Source organism: Poeciliopsis prolifica, unplaced genomic scaffold, assembly GCF_027474105.1.
Source record: "Poeciliopsis prolifica strain line A6 unplaced genomic scaffold, Auburn_PproV2 SCAFFOLD017, whole genome shotgun sequence".
Classification (NCBI taxonomy): Eukaryota; Metazoa; Chordata; class Actinopteri; order Cyprinodontiformes; family Poeciliidae; genus Poeciliopsis; species Poeciliopsis prolifica.
This window is the reverse complement of record NW_026562392.1, coordinates 9,133,911-9,156,503: the sequence shown is the minus strand read 5'-3', so window position 1 is coordinate 9,156,503 and position 22,593 is coordinate 9,133,911. Positions and strand designations below refer to the sequence as shown.

At 38.3% G+C, this 22,593-nt stretch overlaps 1 protein-coding gene across 1 annotated transcript in view; it reads left to right on the top strand.

Moving 5' to 3' along the window:
• cdkal1 (CDK5 regulatory subunit associated protein 1-like 1) overlaps nucleotides 1-1,605 on the top strand; it is a 179,692-nt gene extending 178,087 nt beyond the window's left edge. Inside the window, exon 15 of the mRNA XM_055042067.1 lies at nucleotides 288-1,605. Within this exon, the coding sequence (XP_054898042.1) occupies nucleotides 288-449 (162 nt within the window). The 3' untranslated portion in view covers nucleotides 450-1,605. The remainder of the gene's footprint in view (nucleotides 1-287) is intronic.
• The last annotated feature ends 20,988 nt before the right edge of the window (nucleotides 1,606-22,593 follow it).

Below are 22,593 nucleotides of genomic sequence, written 5' to 3'. Positions count from 1 at the left end.
ATTAGCACATGTCAGAAGGATATTGCACAGGATGTTGAAATTCAGTTATCTAGAATGAGTTCCCAGTTGGCCTCTGTATTTACCTAATGAGCAGGAAGACTGAGGCTGTGCAGCTCATGTTAGTGGTTCCTTATCTAACATTCAGTTTGATTACTGTCAGGTCAATATCTGAAGCTGCTATAGGAATCTTTATCTCTTTGAAGAGGGGAGCAATCAGCAACACTCCCTATCAAGAAGCCAGAAAAGTAGCAAATTTCAAAGATAAATGTGTGTGTTTCTCTCCACAGGAACATATGGCCAATGGAGTCAAAGGAGCTGCTTCTGTGCCACCTGACTCTGCGCTCCGGGTCGGCTTGTACAGTCTGGACAGAGAACTGCTGAAGAAACTGGGGATTTGCATTGGACTAGCAGCCGCCGTCTTGGCCTTTATTATTGAGAAGTTCTATTAATTGTTCTGACTCAAGCAAAGATCAGAAAATCGACTAGTTTGAAGTCTGAGAAGATGTTTTATTTAAGCAGGTTTAGCACAAGTTTTGTGTTTTTGATTGGAAATGACGGCATCAAAGCTTTTTGTCTTTGCTCACTTTCTGCATCCTGAAAATTTTAATGCTTTGTAGCCATTTTACAGATAAACCAAGAACAACTGAAAGTGCTATTGCATTTTAATGAAAACGAGATGAGTGAGACTTCTTCAGTCCTTTTTGCATTCTTTTCAGAGTATTTGTTTTTTAAAACCTAAACATAGTATTTTTTTTTTAGAGCTCCAAGATAAATCTCATTCAGGTTGTTTTTACAAATGTACCTGTGGCTCAAAATATTGATGTTTCTCTTCCCTTCAGTAAAAAAAAATAAACAATTATACAAATAAAACTAATATTTGTGTCGTTTAAAATAAAAATGTGCACGGGTTGTTGCTGCCAGATACTTTCATAATAATTTGTCTTATTCAGTGCACCCTGATCTTCTTTGCTCTCTATCTGTAATTGTGTCTTGTTGATGTTTACCTTTGAGATTTATTCTTCTACCTCAGCACAGTTCTGGTTGCCCTTATGTTCCTTTTTTCATGCAGTAAAACCCAAATTATTAATATTCTGGATAATTTATGGTACAAGTAGATCATAATTAACTCAGGGAACAAAATATTGATACACAACACATCAGCAGAAATATCCCAAAGCATAAATGAAATGAAATCAAATTGTCTGTGATTTTGACGAAAACCTGCATAATAATTTAAAAAATTGCTTGCATACCTTGAGTTTTTTTTTAACCCTGGTGCAGTTACAAACCTGTATTTCACCATTAATTGATTAGTTACATTTTGTATCTTTGTTTCAGTCTCAATACAAACATACTTCACTCTTTTTTGTAAAACTAAAAAAAAGAACCACAAGTAATTGTCCTTCTATTTCCAACTACGCGTTACACTGTTTTGGTCTGTCATAAAACACATAAAACCAACTTAATTCCATATTTGGGGAAATATGAAAAAGTTCAAGGGGCACAAATGCATGTATAGTTGTATGTATAGATCATTGTTGTCTTTTTTCCCACAACTGTAACATCCAAAATTCACTAATAAAGGTCAAAATCAGTTTATTCCAAGTAAAACTGCCAAAGTATTGATTGATTTACTCACTCACTGAATTATTGATTATGTAGCTGCTGTCATAGATCAAGTCTGCTTGTGCTGCCTGCTGTCTGTTCTGAGATACAAATATCCCAACACAAGCTGTGGAATCCCATCAGTTAATAATGCATGCCCCAATTTCTGTTGTACTACACAGCGTCTGCTCTTTGTGCCGTTGTCTGTGTGTGCGCACAAACTTGTGTCCTCTCCTTACATCCAAGCAGGTGAGACGTTGACGTTGTGTATCTGCGAGCGCGTCTGGCTGCACGTCCCTGCACAGTGTGATCTGATGGTGTTTAAATTTGTCTGATGATTCATTTAGGCAAAAATATGAGCGCATGTAGACATGACACATCAGTCACAGAGTCCCCTCTTTATGTTTGTCGTTTTCATGCACACTTTGTTTATCTCAAGTTGGTAAATCAGGCATTCAGAAAACAGATATATCCATGTTTTCAAGTCTGATGCATGTTTTTCTCTCTTACATAAACACATTTACTCGCATCATAGTGAAGCTCTGGGTTATACGGGCAAATGATGCACAAAGTTTCACACCAACATAGGCGCCCAATCAAACGTTGCATGTTGCACAGGCAGACACGCAGTTCTTGTTTTGTTTGAGCAAATGATTTGTGTAGCTGTGAAGCTCGTTACATCCATCCAGCAATGCCTTACGTTATTCCACAGCTCTCCATACAGCTCTTTTGATGCTTTGTAAGCACGTTTTTCTGCCTCTCTGTGTGTCAGTTATACTGCATTGTTCTCTAGTGAAATATGGATGCAACAGCAGCCCCCCTTATATTTGAAATATTGAGGCAGGAGCCGTCGAGAGGAGATCATTACTCAATTTGTATCATGCACTTGAGCTGCTGCTAATAAAAGCAGGAGTTGTGGATTCTCGTCTTGTTGGCAGCTGTTGTCAATTTGTCACCTGTGAAGTGATGTGAAACTTTAGACGTTGAGAAAAATTCAAAGTTGGCAGATCATTAAGTGGGTTTCCTATGTTGTTCCTCGTTTTTTTGCCCTTTAATTGAAATTAATTCAAATTTTAAAAGTGTGGCAAAGTTAGATTGGTTAGAATAAATAATTGGGGGAAAAGAGGTTACATTTCAGATATATATATATTTTTTTTTTCAGGAGCCAAGACATGATGCATAACTCAAGCTAGAAGAGCTACATATATCTCAGCTGATTTCAAAGTTGGAAATATTTATTTAGTTAAAAAAAAAAAAAAAAAACCTGAAATATTTTAGACCATCATAGCTACTGGAAGATTAAAATGATAGTTACATGGTCAATAGAAAGACACCTGCCTGTTTGCCTTCATCTGTCAAGCATGTCACCGTGTTTGCTTTGCAAATGTTCTTCATCATCACAATATAATTTCCATTTAACACGGTTTAAGTGAAACGATGCCACAATTGAAAACTGAGTGATCTGAGAGTCATCCTACAATACAGTCACAGTCACATGAAACTTTCTTCCATTAACTTTCACCACACAATGACAATAAAATAGAATACTTCTTCCAAAGTCCCTAAACAATCTAGCATAGTGGCAGTTTGTATGCTTACTTTGCAGAAGAGTTGACTCATTCTTACTAAACCAGGCAGACCAATAACAGTCAAGACTATTGTATCTTGACACTCTAGATGTACTCATCTATTTTTATTTTCATTTTACTGCATATAAAACATAATTATTCATCCATGTAATATTCCGGATTATCATTCAGAATGTGCAAAGCTCTGAAGGATTGTTCAGCTTTTTATGTTTGTTTTTAAACTTCTGATCATATAACTTTGATATGGCGTGCATAAGTGTCAGCTCACTCTGCAATACTTTTTTCTACAGAGATTTTATTTACAGAGTGGTATACATTAATAGACTCCACAAAATTTCTCTGAAGACTCTTCCAACCAGGCATCAACAAAATTGATGCCTGATAGATTTAGAACATGAACACTGTGTCCACTATACAACGTAAACAGTTATGGCTATTATTTATTATACATACATAATGTGAAACTTTACATAAACTGAAAAAATAATGACTCAGATCATTTTATAAATGGTCAGTTTTAATTCCCCGCAATCGCCGTTTTATGTTCACAGATGGCATCGTTTTATTCCTCTCGCGTTTTCAGTGAAATCTGGAGGAGTTTGTTTGGAGCCGATCTTCTCTTTCAGCGTCTTGTTACCCTTTATACTGAGCCGATCCAAAGTTCAGGTCAGCACAATTAATTTTAGATTAAACCTCAATTTCACAGATGACGACTTGGCGTCAGATGAATGTGCGTTCACATATTCATAAATACAAATTGATGCCTACCACCGGACCGAAGTTTGAGAAAATCTGCCGCATCTTGACACTAACTATATGCTCACAGAGATTCTCATTAGCTGCCGTCTAAGGCTGTGACCTTTTCGTCTTTGCCTTTACAAAGTAAATTCTTCCCAGTCTGCAGCATCTGTCACTGTTTCTGCTCCTTGTGTATTTACCTAAATATGAATTATTCATTTGACTAATAGAAATCTGAACATCAGAATAGAAGACGCTGCAGGCTTGTCTTATGTGGAAACGAGGGGAAAAACAGAGCATATAGTCTGTTCCTTTACGGACGTATTGAAGGTTTGCTGGAAACAACTGACACAATTACTGTCGTTTGTCAAGCTGGCTCCTGTTTATCTCAGTCTGTTCCCCCTTCTGACATTTAGCATGCCTCTAAATGGTTTTATTAAAATTATAGTTGCAGAGGTGTCACCAGCATTTACAGTATTTTTAAGCCACTCAGAGCTGCAAAAACAATTACAGCGTTGTGTTGGAAGTGCAATTAAAACTACTTTTTTTTTTTTTTTAATGTTCATCGCATGTATTTCATTAATTGACCCAAGATGTAGTCAGTGACAGCCATGGGCTAAATCTGAAAATTTAGCATGGGGTGTGAGTGTGTGTGCAAGAGAGGAGGCCTGCTTTGCTTCAGGGCAGACACACACAAAGCGCAGTGGACTGGCACTACCTTACAACTGGGGCCTGTTTGAGACTATGTCTGTTAATAGTGTGCGAGTGTCTGTGGACATTTTCAGCAAGTCTGCCCTAATTTGCAGCTTCCACTGCGACTATTCGGCTACAAAGGAGAGAAACAAGGACGCAAGTCTGAGAGTTCGTCTCTTTCCGTTAGCAGATTATTTCTCTACATATTGACGTCCAGCAATTGGAAAAACCTGGAGTTTGCTTTTGTTATCACATTACACGTGCAGCATGCTGACGTTCTACATACAGGTTCATCAAATCGTCGAAAAACTTTATTTTCGAGAATATTTCAAAGGGCGAAACCCATATATTGCAAGCCCTCATTTAGCTAAAATTGCAACAAAATTATGCAATATCAAAAATAAATGTGGCCATTAAATCATTGGTGCCTCCCACAAAGAGGGGGAAACACAACAAGATTGTTGCTGAAGAAGTCGACCGATGACGCTGATGGAAGGATATCAATGGAAACTTGAGTGGAGGGAAAAAGTGTGATGTTTAAAGATGCACAAGTAACAGAGATAACAGCATTTTATTTCTTGTGTTAAACCAGTCCTAAACCAGAACGTCTTCCAATGACAAATCGAAAGGAAAACCAAGTTGCCACTCGGTGCTCCAAAGTCATCTTTTCAGATGAAATGAAATGTCACAGTTTAGCTGTAAATCTAGTTCCCACTTTATGGAGGAAAAGAAACAATTAAAGTTGTTTAAGATTGCTAATGATTCGGATCACTCCATGTGATCGAGTCCAGATTTAATGCAGGACATTTTTCTCTGCTGACAAATCTAGTAATGCAGATTTCTTTTTTTCATCAGGACTTCCCACCTGCCCACACTGCAAAAAACCAAAAGCTGGTTCAAATCATTAAAGATGATAGAAATGAAGTTTGTGTGTTGAGTCTAAAGTTTCACTTTCGAGTTGAATCACTGGGGAAAAAATTATTTTTCAAACAGGACTTTTGTGAGAGGAAACTTTCCCTTGGTTCTATTTAACACTCGATAAAAAGATTTTACTTGCTTGTCAATATCTGTTGCTAGAATTTTTCCAATAACCTAATAAAAAAGGGCACATTTTCACTAGGCTGAAGTAAGGCTCAGAAATAGTTCTTATGTCCCTTTTTAGCAATACTGCTGCCATCCAATTTCTTGCTCGTAGACCCAAGTGCACATTCTGGATGCAAATCCACGTTGGTGTGACCAATTAATTTCTGCAATTTTGGTGACCGGCATGCTTTATTGCTTTGTGTCTTTGTACCTCCCACCTCCCCTCTCTCTCTGTCGCACACTGCCTTTTCATTACATAGGCTGAGTTCTGTTGGCTGGGTGCTCTGCACCTTAGTGCTTTCTGGTACTGAGGGGAAACTGTCTTGGCAAGCACATCCAATCCTAATCATATATAAGTGTGTGCGTGTGTATGTGTGTGTCTGTCTTTATGTACACATACACAAGTCTTAATGCCATCTTGGCCAAGCATTTAGTTTGGTGGCCCTTGTGCCTGCATTCAGTGATTGCTGTGTTATTTTTTTTATCTACACACACACACCCTATTGTCACTGCAAAGCAAACTGGGAATTCGCAGCCTGCAATGTGAGGAGGAGATTGGCTCTGCTGAGTGTCTTGGTGACTTGCCAGCTCTGGTTTGTCTTTGTGCATCAGTGTGTGCTTGTTGTTTTGTGCTTGATGGACTTGCATACATCTTTGACTTTGAATGATTAGGGTTATTTGTAATACCAAAGGGACAGGCTTCTGATGTCAATAATTTAGCTCCGCAGCAGGAGTCTTTTTTTTTTTTTGAACACCTTTAAATGAATAAACATCAAGTTCGATGGTGATTTAGTTTTCCACCAACTTGACAGAGTCCATGTGAGCACTGCCAGCATGTGACTCATTGCTGCAGGAAGTTTTAAAACGGTGAAAATCACTGACGTTAAAGCAATCGTCCTCAGCGAACATAAACACACTTACACTAATTTGTAGCTGCTTAAATGATGCCTACAAAGTCACGAACAATCATTTGACTTAACACTGAGGTTGTAAAACTGTTGTTTTTCTAGCTTGTTGCAGCCAGCTGTACTGCAGTGATGATGCTTATATGTGTCTTTTTCTTTCTTTTTTTCAATTTTAATTGTTTTCTGATGGATAGAAGTATGTATGCTATTGGTGTAAAGTTACTTTTTAAGTTGTCATGTCCTTCCACCAACATAAGGGAAGTTTGCAGACGCGTCTGTTTCCGCATTAGAGCGGCAGAGCTCTTAATAGCAGGTTGGTTGCCATGGTAAACTGCCGCTGTGCATTGTCAATAGATGAGGCAATGAACCTAAAAACATAGCTGATGTTTAATAATAATAAAAATACCTTTGTGAAAGAAACAATATTACTGTTTTATTACAACTTTGCAGATTATTTCTGGTGTTTGATTATTGTTTGACGAACACTGAAAAACTTTTAGAACTGAGGTTATTTAAAACCGCAGCCATCAAGAGTTTTTTTTTACCATATCTGTAACTTTTACATCACCCAGTCAAGTGCAAAGAAGGCAGGTTTGGTTCCCTACTTCAAATAAAATGTGTTTTGTTCTATAAAATGATCAGCAGGGCAAGCAGCAGAAAAGGACAAAAGTCAGTACTTTGCAAAGTGACAAGTGGCCTAATGTGGGCTGTAAATTTCTGATTGCAAGGGTGTTATTATACACCAAATAATCATCATTTGCTGCTTTGCTCAATTTTGTTTTAAAACGAGAAACCCAAATTTTGTACCAAATACAATTTCAAGTTTTTATAGCTTGGATCACATCTCAGACTTTACTTTGTACGTATCTGGTTATCTTGTTATATTTACTTGATAGTCACAAGTGGCTTTAAAGCACCAGCTATTCACTGAAGGAAAGGTCTGCACTTGAAGACCTTTGCATGTGATTGTCTCACTGAATGAAATTAGAGCTTCCAGGTTTAGCGTGTGCTTGACTAATCAGCACGGAGCTGGTTGAGACCTTCCTGCTGGCACTCTTGAACATTTTGAACAGCTAATGAACAAAACCTCTGCCAATGTGAAAGTACTTTTCCAACTCTGATTTAGATTGATCCAGAAACTTTTCAGTCAGTGGAGAAAAATGCAATAACACAAGCCGTCCGCAGTCTGTCATGAATTTAATTGTTACAATTTCAGTTAGTTCGTCCTGTCTGGATGTGTTACTTGGATTAGGTTGGAGGGCAGTGTAATTTTATGCGTTTCTTATGTCAGCTAAAATTATTGTTTATTTTGTGATTAAAAAAAACATTTATACAACCATCGCCCTCAAATTGATGACAAAACTGCATTTTCTTGAAATCCTGCATGTTTCTTCTCAGTAACACATCCAAGGAACTTACTTTTCAATCCATCCATATCAGTAATTATTGAATTAGAAATTTCTGTTTATGGTTCTGTTTACAACGTTGTGACCTGTGCTGCTCGTCTCATGGGCGACTCATTATTTTTCTGCACGTCTTGTCTGTCCGTGTTGCTCAGGAAGGCAGAGCTTACCTGCCTCAACTTTCCCCTGTGGAGATCCAATAAGAGCCCACACCTGCCCATTGTTCACACACATAATGGGATATCTAAAGTACTATTAAGCCTCCTTAGGAGGAAGTTGTTATTACATAGGCACCTCCCATTGTAAGTGCGTGTGTGTGTGTGTGTGTGTGGGAAAGTGAGATCTTAGGAATGACTTCATTTCAGAATGAAATTATTTCACACAAATCCCTTTCATGGATGTTTTGCCTTCTGCCTCCTTTGGTAGAATTTTATTATTATTGTAGTTTCAATTAAGGCTTTTTGATAGCAGTTTCTTTTTTTTTTCCCAAGGCAGGCAGTCACTCCAACACAATGCAAGACAACAATCGTACATACAGCACTGAGGAGCCTTTCACATGGTGGCCTTGCAGTGAGAAGAGTTGGAGATAAGAAAATGAACAAAAGCGAAAAATAAACACAGCCTCCAAAATGCCCTCAAGATGTTTTCTTCGCATTTTTCATGTCACAGAGTTTTTCCTTTCTGTGGCGTTTCTATCTGCTCTCCTCTTTGTTCATCGCCTCTTTACTTTACTCCTTTTATACCTCCTGCTCTTATTTTATTTTTTTTTTCCTCCTCTCCTGGCCAGCCTCCCTTCGCTTGTTGACAGCTCCAGTTAATTTAATGTCAGCTCTGTCAGCTCGCCTCATCACCACGAGACAAACAGATCTGAGTGCCGGAGAGTACGAGAGTGACAGAATAGAAGGGCGCAGGGAAGAAGGAGAAAGATAAAAAAAAAGAAAGAAATAAAGAGCCAAACAAAATGAAAAATCGATAAATGCGTAAGAAAATAAAGTATGCTGGCTATCTCTCTCTCTCTCTCTCTCTCTCTCTCTCTCTCTCTGCCAGCCTTCCCACAATCCTTTGCCTCTTACAAGAGAGGCAATTACAATTTCACAGGTTGAAATTAAAATTCCCTGTGGTACTTGTGTGTCTGCGTGTGCGCGCATGTGTGTGTGTGTATATTCCATGAGATACAGCAGGCTGTCAAAGTGATTTCAAGCTGTTTATAGCCTAAGCTCACAAAATGGATCCTTGTGGAGCAAAGAGAGGGAAAGAATCTAAATCTGCCCTCCAACCTCCGTGTCCTCCCCCTTTCTGTTTTTTACTTAAAAAAAAATTAATTCCTTGAATATTAATTGCTTGGCTGAGTCTTGATGATCAGCTTATTTGTTTATGAGGCTGCAATAGAAAAGCATAATCCCTGTCTCTTTTCCTTTCTTCTGGATGCATTAATCTCTCTTTCTGCCCTGTTTTCTCCCAGTCGTCCTTTTGATGGAACATATTCATTTGTATTTTATTTCCAAGGTAATAATAATAATACATTTTCCTTCATTTGTGTGGCTGTGTCAACTGATATCAAAGCTCTAATATCTGATTTAACATGCTGCATTATTCACATCCCTGAAGATTTACAGCCCACGTCAGGTTTCGCTTTCAAGAGCCGGAGTTTAGCTCGATCTGCTCCCATTATAGCAGCGTCTGAGCCTTTCAGTCAGTTTATCCTTTTCTCCTTAAGTTTCTGAGTAGTGCTACATGATCTCTCTAAGTGTTCCTGTTGGTCATCAGTTTTATTGGGTATCAACTGAATACTTACCCAAAGAAAGTCAACCGAGTCTCCTTTGTTTTGTTATAACGTGACATTTACAGCTGGGGTCTAGACAATGTCACCGTGAAATCCTGACAGTCACTTGGCCGATCTGTAAAAATTTGAAAACTAATCTTCTTCGTCAGCGACTTCAACTTTGACTTCTGGAAGAGCAATAAGATGAAACGTAAAAAGAATAAAGAGTATTCAATGAATGGCTATCAGACTTATATCGACATTTTTGTTAAAATGTGTGTAAGTTGTTGCTCTTACATTGGTGTCACTAGCAAAAGCTTGTCTAGTTTTACGATGAATGGTTTTCATCGTAAAAGCTAAAATGCACTCATCTGTAAAAGCTATGTAATCCTGTGGAGTCCCCAAGGCTTAATAGTTCATTCTTATTTCAATGGAGATTTAGCCAAAACAATGAAATTATCGACTTCACTTATTGATTCAATTCTTCATCGTTTTTCTAATAGATTCTCATTGAGTTAGGAAACAAACTCCTTGAACTCTTTAAATTATGCACCACGCTGTGCTTTGGAGCGCTTCTGCAGCGAATCCATTTTGGATATGTCCTATATAAACTACAAGCGTGTACGTCACCATGCAAACACATATCGCCTTAATGGAACTGATAAGCAGAATCGTTTGTCAGGCAAATTAACAATTCTGAGAAATCGGCGGTACTAAGCAAAATGTAAGATTTTAAGCTGCGTATGATATATTATTATTATTATTCAATCATCAAAAATGCTGCAACAACAGTTGTTTTGATGTTTGAGGAATCCTTGCGTCTCCCATGTCGGTCATTCGGATTTGCCTGAATGTTGAGCTTGTTATACAAGCCACTGCTCAGTTCAGTGCGCCTAAGGTTGAATGTTAATGGCATAATTAAAGGCATTGTTGTAATGGCCCAATTTCAAGATGTCAGGTTGAGAAGTAATTTTTTTATTTTATTTTTTTTTTTACATTATGTCTGAAAGTACATCATTTTCACAACAACTGGCTGCAACATAGTTACTTTACTGGAATAGTCTTGCTTTTATTTTGATATTTTTTTTTCTTTTTGGTTTTGTCTTATGGAAGAACATATGTACAAATAACTCAAAAACCATGGCCGGCTTCTGTATATTTATCATAACGTTTGCAGTATCAGGTATAAGTTTTAGCCTGCGAGTTGGCTTTATGTCATGGATGATTGTCCCAGGTCTCATCGAAAAGAAAAATAGATTCCAGCAGTGCAGTTTGGTGAATCAAAGGTGTTAAGACGAGCTGAACATGTTTGAAGTCCAGTTAGAGCGTGAGCAGGTTTTCTTTCCCCCCTGCATGGCCAGGTGAAAATCCCTCAGCAGCTGGATGCAGAGTGATTACAGACTGCTGTGCAGCAAGTGGAAATTACTGCCGCTGCTCTCCTCTCACACTCTGCCCCCCTCACGTAGACCTGGGACTTTAGCAAGGTTGACGAGGTCACACCTCAAGTAAAACCCTGCTCATTCACTTCCATCTGCATTTTTTGTCAGCTGTCCCCACTTTGAGAAGTTTAAGGGCTCTCCACCGAGCTGTAGGGTTCTTTAGGCGGAGTGGCTGCAACACAGGTGGCGAGACAAAAGTCCTTTCACAGGACGTTCTCTTTCCCTCATTTGCTGTGTTCAGCCTCTGATTATTTTTGAAAGCCACTTTTTATGGAATCCAGGGGAAATAAAACTTTTGCATCAAATAAAATGGGTCTTGGAAATTCAGATCAATCTCGACTCTGCTGCCTGCAGAGTGACAAAGAATTGGTGCCTGATCTTACATTTTTTGAAAGGGCACGATGTTATAAATCATAGCCCTTTAAAAAAACAACAAAAGAAAAACATTTCAGGTATGTTATGTTGCACAATGGAAAAAATAGACTACTGTATAACAAGTTTATTTCAGTTATCAATCAAACTTTATTTAACATCTTTCAGGGAGACCTTCAAGTTTTTCATGTCCAGAAGCGATTGCTCTGAAAATGTTCTCTCTAGTCATGAACTCATTCAATTCATCACATCCCTGCACAGCATCGGAGTCTCATACAATCCACAATGTCTATCACTAATTATTCTAATTCTCTGCAACCGAGATAAATGTGCTGCTTTCATTGAAATGAAAGTACAGTTACCGTTTTTTGCTAAGACATTCTTTTAGACAAAATCTTTACGTGCAAAAATTTAGTGCGTCAAAAATTTTATCTGAAGACATTTTTTAATGTTGAATAAAACATTAATAAATGTTTTATTCAACAATCCTCAAGTTGTTTATACTTCATGTAACCCCTAATGGCATTCACTGTAATGGCACGTTCCTTAGTCTTCTCTAATCTTTCACAATTTTGGAGCATGATTAGGGAGGGATTGTCGATCTTTCCTATTAGCATTTTTAGTCAGAGATCTGAGATTTCTCCTAGACATTCAATGAATGAAAGCTATAGTCCAACAACTTTTATATGCACATCCCTTCTCAAACACGCCTCCATCAAATGACTCCTCTGCATCATATCTTTCAGCTCTGTAGAAGTCTGGTGAAGAGCCATTTTTCTCTTGAAGGGATGTATCTAAAGGTTGCAAGATCCAGGACTAAAACTGGGAACCCTGCAGTGAAAGAAGGATCAAAGTTCTTCCACAGAGAACTCTGACACACCAGTAATTTACCTTGTTTGATACCCGAATCCAAATACATGCGCTGTGCTTTCACCTTCTTCTAAAGAACACTAATCAGTCTCCACTGATCCTCTCGTTTGACAACCTCCTCCTCCTTCCCACTCCATTTTGTAACTTCATTCTTCTTCTGGGTTTTATTGGTATGGAAGATGAGAACTTGAATTCTTTTAGCCCCTCTCACCTTACCCCCTACAGCTTTTTTTCCCCCCCTCTTTCTTTATCTGTGTTCCTACCCAGTCAGATTTAATCCTGTTAGTCATGGTGGATACATGGAGTCCCACTCACTCTGCGCGACTCTCTTCCACGGAGACATTCCCCACTGAGACCCTATAAAGATCCAGTTACACGCATACAGCACACACTCACTTCTGCAGCTAAATCTGCATTCACAGGAAGCACATCTACATTTACCATTTATGATAGAAATGACATATTTTTAACACATTTAAAATGTGGATGTACACAAAATCCTGATAACCTCTTGTGTAATGGGTTACAGTTCAGCCCATTTTAAGCTCATTATTTTAACCCGAATATCTTTAGCTATTCATTATTGTGGCATGAAAGAAAACAAGTTCACACCAAGAATAGCACTCTTATTAAACTGCTCCGCAATAAGTTACTTTGTCAATGTTTAAATATGATTTGTCAAGTTTTGCAGTATTCCTCCACCATCTGAATTTACGCTTTAGATCCTAAAAGATTGACGTCAAAGACACAAAACATGGATTTAAATACAATCACACTAGTAGATTTTTGTTGCAAAGATAGTCTCATAAATTTAAGAGAAATATAGCTGCTTTGAAAGTTAAAAACATAAGCACAATAACAAAAAAAAAAATTAGTTATTTAACTTTAAACTTCAATCATCTGCCAGAGGGTTTGGGGCAATATTTTTAATCTGCAGCTTGCTTTGAAGGATCTCATTGAATATTAGCTTATTTCAGCACGCTTGCCGCGTCCCTCCTGAGACCGTCTCATGACCCGCAGATTAAGACCCACAGCTTTTAAGCCCGAGATATCCTTCATTTGCAGGCGTGCTTTGCTTTGATCTACCGCATCGCTGCATCTAGAGCCTTTCAGAAGACATCGAGACTGGAAAGAGAGTTTACAGATTTTTAAGCTTAGTGTCATTTTGAACAGCATTTCATATTGCTCTTGTGAAAGTTTGTACACATTCATTTGGAACAAGAAGCCAAATAAATGCAACGTGCCTGCCATGGGGGATTTTAAATCTGGCAATTTAATGCAAATGTCAGACATGCTGTTGAATTGTTTTTTCTCAGTTGTCTGTGTTTACGACTTCAGCTGGGCGTTAGTGTTGAGCTGGTAGGTGCGTCAGCAGAGCATGCTCATGGCATATTGTCATGTGAAGTTTAAAATATGTGGATCCACAGGGCATGTCTGTGCAGAACTGTTCTGCTACACTCAAGAAGCAGCAGAAATTGGAATTGTTAGTCTGTGGGAACCACAATAATGATGATGTTTAGTAATTTTATCTTTAAACAACTTTGATTGGTTATATCAAACCAAAGAAATCAACACGAGATCATGTCAGGGGTACAAGCTGTGGATTTTGCATGAGTGATTTGATTGGCAGCAGACTGCGTTCATTTATCAGCTCAAACAACAACATCTCAACCATCGCAGTGGAGCGATGGACATGGCATCTGCTTTTAGAGAGCTGCTCAAAGTGGAGGAGTGCACTCTTGAGTAGAGGCAGGAAGGCATTCATCAACTTTTGGAGTGGAAGGTGATTTAACTGTTGGATCTGTCATTGCACACAATCAATCAATCAATCAAGTTTATTTGACCTCCAGGTTTTCTTGAACCAAACTGTTTATAGTTGTGGAATGAATTTCTTTTCCTCGTTGTTTCTTTTATTGTGCGGCTGGCTGCAGTGCTACTGTTTTTGTTATTTGCCTATGCTCTCATGCATCCTGTTCTTAGGTTTGCAACAGGGAACGGTTTCAAGTCTCATGAACCGTGTGTGCATACGTTCTGATTAAAGTCTTCTCGGTGGGCCCCCCTCCGATTTTAATTAAACAGCAGATGCACTACCCTCGTACCGTCTGCCGCCCTTATGTATATGTATGTGTGTGTGTGTTTAATCCAACTTCGCCTCACCATGTGCAAGTTTTAAACCATATTGTACCCAAGACTGTTGGTGTCCTCCGTATGGCAGATAAAATATGCAGACAGGATGAGTCCTCAGGAGGGCCTAAGGCAGCACTTTTACAGGATTACCTAATCTAACAGGTTATAAACTGTAAAATGTTTGAAGCACACCAGAAAGCTGGCAGAATCACTGACATCCTCACATGAATGTTCCTCACAAATGGATTAGGATGTAGAAACGCTTGGCACTGACCGAGTTGTTTATCACTATAACGGCTTAATACAGGACACACTGACTCACTCTGAGCCCTGATTTCATTTCTGTAGGATCCACAGTAAGAATGTATCTGGGGTTTTGTGCATTTTGTGTGTGTGTGTGTGTGTGTGTGTGTGTGTGTGTGTGTGTGTGTGTGTGTGTGTGTGTGTGTGTGTGTGTGTGCAGTGAATGAGAAGTAGAAAGAAGCTCTGCCTTGCAGACTCTGAGACAGTTAATTCTCAGCAGTTGCCTCCTGTTGCATCATCTCTCACAGTTCATAGAGGATTCAGATAAATACCAACTAACACCTCTGGAAGGATTTGGAAAACACAAACATACACACAAACAGATGCTTTTTGATAGTCAAGTAAGCTAAATATTAAAGTTTTTTGATAAAAATAATTCAATATTATAGATCAAAATGTACCTATTTTTCATAATCAACTATTTGTTTTCATAAGGAGATTTATTTCTGTACATATTTTTAAAATAAAAAAATCTATCACTTATTCTGTAGAAGGCACAAAGGAACGTTTTAGAGTACATTTCAAATATACAACACCTTGCAAGTCTTCACACACCTTGAACTTTTCAATTTTTTGTGACGACACTTTTTTATGCATTTAACTTGGATTGTAAGTAGTAACTCCTAACTGTGAGACAGAGGAAAGTCTTATCGCTGATGAAGAAAAGTATTCCCACGTCATAATGCTAACACCACCATGTTGTACTGTGGGGATAGCTTGTTTAAGTTGATGTCCTGTACATTGTTAGTTGTCCTGCCACATGCAGGATATTGTAGGTTGGCCCAAATGTTAACTTCTGATAAATCACAACACATTTTTCCTGAAGTTTGCCGTGTCCCCTCCATGGCTTTTGGCAAACTACAAACCAACTTTCATTTAAAATACCTTCGTTGTTCTCACTCTCACATAAAAACCAGATCTGTGTCGGACAATACGTCACGTGAACAGATTCTCCAATCTGAGCTGCAGATTTTTGCAGCCTCTTTTTGTCAGACCTTTCAGTTCAGGAACCCAGTCATGCTGTGGTAGGTTTTCTGTGTGCCCCACTCTACTCAACAACTACGGTCCTCTCTGATCTCTAAGAAGTTTGTGATAATCGACATTTTATTTCAACGTGTAACTATAAAGAATGAAATGAGATCACAGTACACAAGATCTAAAACATTTTCCTTCAACTTCCCAATTGTCTGAGAGAAAATACAGAGTAGAACCTATTTTGGCCGTAGTCATTGACTGCTGAGGTTTTAATGAATGTTTCGAGATAACTGCGGCTCTATCGACGCATCCGTGTTTGTATGGATTGGTGGAGGGACTAAAGAGTAGGAAAATGTTTTTTTCTGTGCATGAAGCCATATTACAAATGTGTTGCACTATGCCTACAGCCCAACACAAAAACACTGTAATGCTCTGCACTTCAGGCACACGGCCCATGTTGCTTAACAGAAATTTGGCAAGTCATTCAACACTGATGCTTTAGTGTGTACATGTGTTGCCAGGTCATTACAACATCTCTGATCCTCTCGACCAACCAAATCACTGGAATCAACACTGTGCTCCATGTATGCATGTACATATATATATATATATATAATTATTTGATAGAGGCTGTGATGTTGCTCACACACATGCAGAAATATGGCTCCGACTCATCCACTCTGTTTCCCTCTGCTCTTCCTCCTATGGATCGTTTGATGTCTCCTCTGCTGCGGATCAATGGACTAGCTTTCTTCCCCACAGCATTGTACACACATCTGCTGTGGAAACAGAGCCAGTAGCCGGTCTGCTGGGACACATGCACATGTACACGTGCACACACATAATGCTAACCGCAAACTCCACAGTGAGATATTGACAAGGCAGGATCCAGCTAAAGGAAGCCTGACCTCCTGAAAACCAATATGGCAGACTGACCCTGGGGGAGGGGCCGATGGCTCTGGTTGAATCCATTTGAATTTTGGATCTATTGACGTTCTGACTTCAGTAGCGCACTGCGGCTATGATATTATCAAAGTAGTCTATATTTGTATCAAGTATATGTATAAAATAATGGCGTGTTTTCTCCTTAGATTTAATACTAAACATTTAACTATACTGTATTCCTTCTCTAAACACCTAACAATAATAAACTTCCATTTCTAATATTTAGTTCTACAGAATAGTTACATAAAATTTCCTTTCTGTGTGATATTAGCACATTTCTGTTGATTAACAATTTAAAACATTGCTTATTTTTTATGAAGCCTACCACAGTTAATTTGTTCATTTCACATTAACACCAATTCCTTTAAATTGTGTATATTTTTTGTAACTGCTGATTAATGCAAAGACTTCCATACTCTTTGGACCTCATCTGTGCTGTAGTTAAAACATCATTTCATTCTCTGTGTTGCAGCTGTTTATCTATGGGGATAATCTTCCCTTCCTTAGAGAAGTCGTTTGTGAAAACAACTCTACTCTCTGTCCTCCTACTCAGCGCTATTTGTGCACTGTTTCGAACAGAGCAGCTTGAAGTGCTACTCAGTAGTAGCTGAGAGGGAGAAAAATGGTAAGAACCGGAGCAATATGAAGCCATATATTTAACTATAAAAGATTCATTTATTCTACGGGTTTCTCCATATTTATGGTGCCGATAAATGTGGTCAGCATTGTGTACACGTGAAAAATTAAACGACGGTGCTTGTTTTCAGCAAACTTTAACTAGATTACTGTTTTATAAGTTTTGCTGAGGGCAAAAGTAGAAAACCAGTGCAGCTGAACAAAGCTCTCAGAACACTGCTGTTCATTAAAAGTGATGAACTGTACAACATTTCAAATGCTCAGAAAGAAATTTAACAGAATAAACACGGAAAATAACAAAAATATTCAGCCTAAGAAGACCTTTTGTAAAAACTTCTCTACACGCAAGTCAAAACATTTGATTTAGTTTGTATTACGCAGCTCACCAGTTTATGACACCACTCAATGATAGTTGGTGTTAAAAGCTTAAAAATGAATATACAGCCCAATATCTAGTTAAAAATTGTTTTGTGAGCTGCTGTGAACACATGAGGATGCAGAGTAAACATAAAGTGGATACAAAAAGTTGCGACCAGTATGTGGTTTTATATAAAAACAGCCATTCTAAAAAAAATCGAATCCAAACAGTACCAAATGGAGCAGGATAAACCAAATCTGAATAATGATTTCTCAACTTAAAGCACAACAAACATGACTTTTATGTGCAAACCCTCACAGGAGCAGTCTGTGAACCAATTAGGATAACTCATGCTCATGTACTATAAAACTCTGGCACTGCCATGCTAATGCAAGAGGATGCAGAACTGCATTACACTACATAAAGTGGCAGCTGTTATGCTTTTAAGGATATTTCTCATTAATCATTATACAAACTAGTGCACAAATAGTAGCGCTAAATCATGTCTGTTTAATTGTGTAAATGAGTGAATAAAATAAAAAAAGGCAAAAACAGATGTTTAGTATGTACTTGCTTTACAATTATGATTTATCTGTCTGCATAATTATCGCTAAAAGAACATTAAAAAAAGGAGGGAAATAGTAAAAAATTCACATTTCTTTTGCCCATTTCCAGAGTTGCTAAACAATTACAACTTTTGCAGAATCCACCGCGTTGAGGGTTTTACCTTCAGGCTCCACACTGCATGTTGAAATTGGAAAAATAAAATATGCGCAGTTTTGGATCCTCCAACGACATTAAGGAGCTAAATCCTTGGTATAGAAACTGCCTCTGATGTTCGCAGCAATTGTTAGAGTGCTTGTTGTTCAGGGGAGCTACGGACAGGACAGTCATTGGGGACAATGTCATCAGGAAACAGAGGTGCTTTGCTTTGCTTTGTGGAGGAGAAGGGGATTTGTCGCACCTTTGGTTTGAAAGCTTCTGCTGTACTGTTACTACAATATGTGTCAAGGTAGAACCAATTCTGGGATGTTATTGGAAAAGCACAGTCAATGATGGTAGGAGTATTTTTGAGTGTTATCTTAAAAAATACACAGTCATACATTACATCCAGTCTGCATGATTTTTGCTCGTAGCTTCATATTTTTTGTGGAAAAAAAAGACATGAATCCATTCAGATCTTATCATTAGTCTAATCCAAGCACAAAAACATTGTTTTATATGCCTTAATTGGGCATTATTGAGGAAAAAATATTTGAACATACTTTTTCACAATGTCTAATGATGTAATACAGCTCAGCGAATGCGTCCCAGCAGATGTTTGATACTGAGGGCTGTTTTCTCAGTATATGTTTGATAAGGCTGAAATGCTGTTTGCTTGCTGTAATCTACATTCAGAGCCACACTATTGTGCAGTTTGAGTTAGAAGAAAATCAATGCAATGGAAGCACAGGATAAGCTTCTCCATAATTAAAGATCTGATTGTTTATTTGGTGACTCATCGTTCAACATTCCACTAAAAACCCAGATTTTGCATAATCTACTTGATGCTGCAAAGAAAATAATGTCCTTGTTCAATTTTTAAAATATTTTCGGTGTGTCTGAGTAAATAAAGTCAAAGTTTAGTTAAGTAAAAAACTAAAACAATATAGATTTATAATTACTGTAGGATTATCACACACTGTAAAATGAAATATTTGACTTTAATAGCTTCATTTAGTTGAGATGTTAAGAAATAATTGCAAAAAATCAGAGGCAGTAAAGCTCTTACTCTCATTTCTTAGGGTGTACAGAAAGAGAAATTTCACAATTCCTCCCTAAACAATCTCTCAAGATATTTTGAATTCCAGGCCCCGTCGTATTTATGTTTAAACATCTTTATGTTTGTTATAGTAGGATACAATACTTTCGTATGATCACTCTCACACAGTTGACTTGCAAGCAGATAGTCTAACATTTTTAACTGAGACTTGATGACCTCAAACTTTCACTCTTCACTATGTCTACTCTCTATCATCTCCTCTCTTTGTGTGATGGCAGAATATATATATATATATATATATATATATATATATATATATATATATATATATATATATATATATATATATATATATATAAAAAAAAAAAAAAAAATCCCTTCTCACCCATCGGGGTGGTTATCCTCTGAGCTCGGGTCCTCTACCAGAGGCCTGGGAGCTTGAGGGTCCTGCAGTATCTTGGCTGTGCCAAGGACTCTGCACATTCTGGACTGAGATGTCTGATGTTGTTCCTGGGATCTGTTGTAGCCACTGCCAGTTTGGGGGTTACTGCCCCGAGGGCCCCGATGACCACAGGCACCACTGTGGTCTTCACCTTCCAGGCCCTCTCCAGTTCTTCCCTGAGGCCCTGGTATTTCTCCAGTTTCTCGTGCTCCTTTTTCCTGATGTTGCAATCACTTGGTATTGCTACATCTACCACAACGGCTTTCTCTGATGTTTATCCACTACGACAATGTCTGGTTGGTTCGCCATTACCATTTTGTCTGTCTGGATCTGGAAGTCCCACAGGATCTTAGCTCTGGCGTTCTCCACCACCTTTGGGGGTGTTTCCCACTTTGATCTTGGGGTTTCCAGTCCATATTCTGCACAGATGTTTCTGTACACTATGCCTGCCACTTGGTTATGTCGCTCCATGTACGCTTTCCCTGCCAGTATCTTGCACCCTGCTGTGATGTGCTGGACTGTCTCAGGGGCCTCCTTGCACAACCTACACCTTGGGTCTTGTCTGGTGTGGTAGATCTGGGCCTCTATTGCTCTGGTGTTTAGGGCCTGTTCCTGGGCTGCCAGGATGAGGGCCTCTGTGCTGTCTTGAGTCCAGCTTTTTCCAGCCATTGGTAGGATTTACTGATATCAGCCACTTGGGTTATTTGCTGGTGGTACATCCCATGTAGGGGTGTTGTGTCCTCCCATGATGGTATCTCTGGCACCCTATAACAAATAACTCATATATTATATATATATATATATATATATATATATATATATATATATATATATATATATATATATATAATGTGTGTTGTATCCATACAATATTAGATATTTACCTCCCAGGAAAATAGTATGACATGGGTAACTAATTAAAAGTTCTTACAAAGCACGACCAAAAAATAAAGCGCAAATAACTTTAAAAAACATTCTGAGCTTGGTGTTATGCTTCTGCAATAAAATTATAGATTTATTTTGTAGGGATCTTTTCCAAGGGCACCAATAACTGTGTTTGATTGTACCTTCATATCATTTTGTCTCTTCTATTTCCTCCCCTGCCATTTTTAACTTTAAATATGTATGAGATAAAACATTAAATATCACCTGGTTCATTTACAGCACCTCAACCTGAGCCATAAAATCTCTCTGCTGACTGATAAATCCTTGATGTGATCCTAAATGTCAGGAATTGACATTATTCAACTGAAAGCAATCAATAGCTAGTGTTTGTCTAAATGCATAACTTTGAATGATAAGGACACATGCCCTCTGTAAGCTTCAGCTCAATATGCTGGAGGTAGCAGTGATTATAAAAATGGCAGCTTTGTTTTTTTCCCCCTCCTTTGTAGCTTTTTCCAACACATTCACCCCATTTCTCCTACACTTATCTGTAAAGCTGAATGTTTTTCTTCGTAGTATACCCAAGATAAAACAGGAAAAACTAATTTTATGAACCAGTGCATCTTTTAGTTGAAGCTCCTCTTGCCATTCTTCTATCAACTGAGCTATTTTTAATAAAGGAATCTTTGTTTTATACTTTGCTTGAACACTGAAATTCTCCGAAAAAGAACTTGAAAAGCGCTTTATTACAGAGTAAAATACCAGAGAGACTAGAAATGCGTATAACCCTTCAAAAACAAAACAGAGCTCAACAAAACCCTCTAAAATGGCCAAGCATAAGCGAATGCAGTCTGTTAACTGACTATCATGCCCTTAAAAGACATGTTCTTTGATTAAAGTCAGTAAATGAGGGGAAAACACTTCAAAGTGTTTTGCATCTCTTACTTTAAAGTCCTGCATATGAAAGACATTGTGTCCTGCTAATGCCAAGAACACTCATGCATTTACATAGATGTAGGTGATCACATCTGATCTCTTGCCTCAGAAACCTCAAAGCAGTTGTTTTGCAAAAAGATATTCATGAAAAGCCATAGAAAAACAGGGCTGCACTCGATCAGAGTAATAATGACCCTGCAGGCAGAGCAGAGCAATTAAAAGAGAGTCCAGGGGAGAGACGAGAACTATTAACAGCCACAGAGGACCTTTTCTTCCCCGGTTTAACTCTTCGCGTCTCAACTGAGGCTAGCAAAAGCTGTAAACTGATGAAAACATTGCTGGAAATTGTGAAAAAGCACTAATTACAGACCAGGGGGGTGGGGGACATAAAGATCCCATGTGCTTCCAAGACATTTCCTGTCCAATTTAATATCTTGCATCAGTTATTTTTGATCTCTTTCTGGCATATAATTGTGGATTCCCCTGGGTTTACTTGTTGACCCGTGTCCAACAAGCTATGCAAGCTATGATGAACTGGAAAACCTGGCAGGGACATTACAGTATAGGATGTTCATTCATGTGTCTTTGCCACTAATGTAATGGTCATGCATCATATGTTTCTGTTCTTTCTGGCACAAGATTTTTTTCTTTTTTAAAGACTATGGCGAGGAAGACAATGGCAAGACAAGTAGTACTGTCATTTTCCAGCAGGAGGTTTTCCTGTCTCTAGTCATGTCTTTCTGCATGTCGTCTGTATTATCTCCC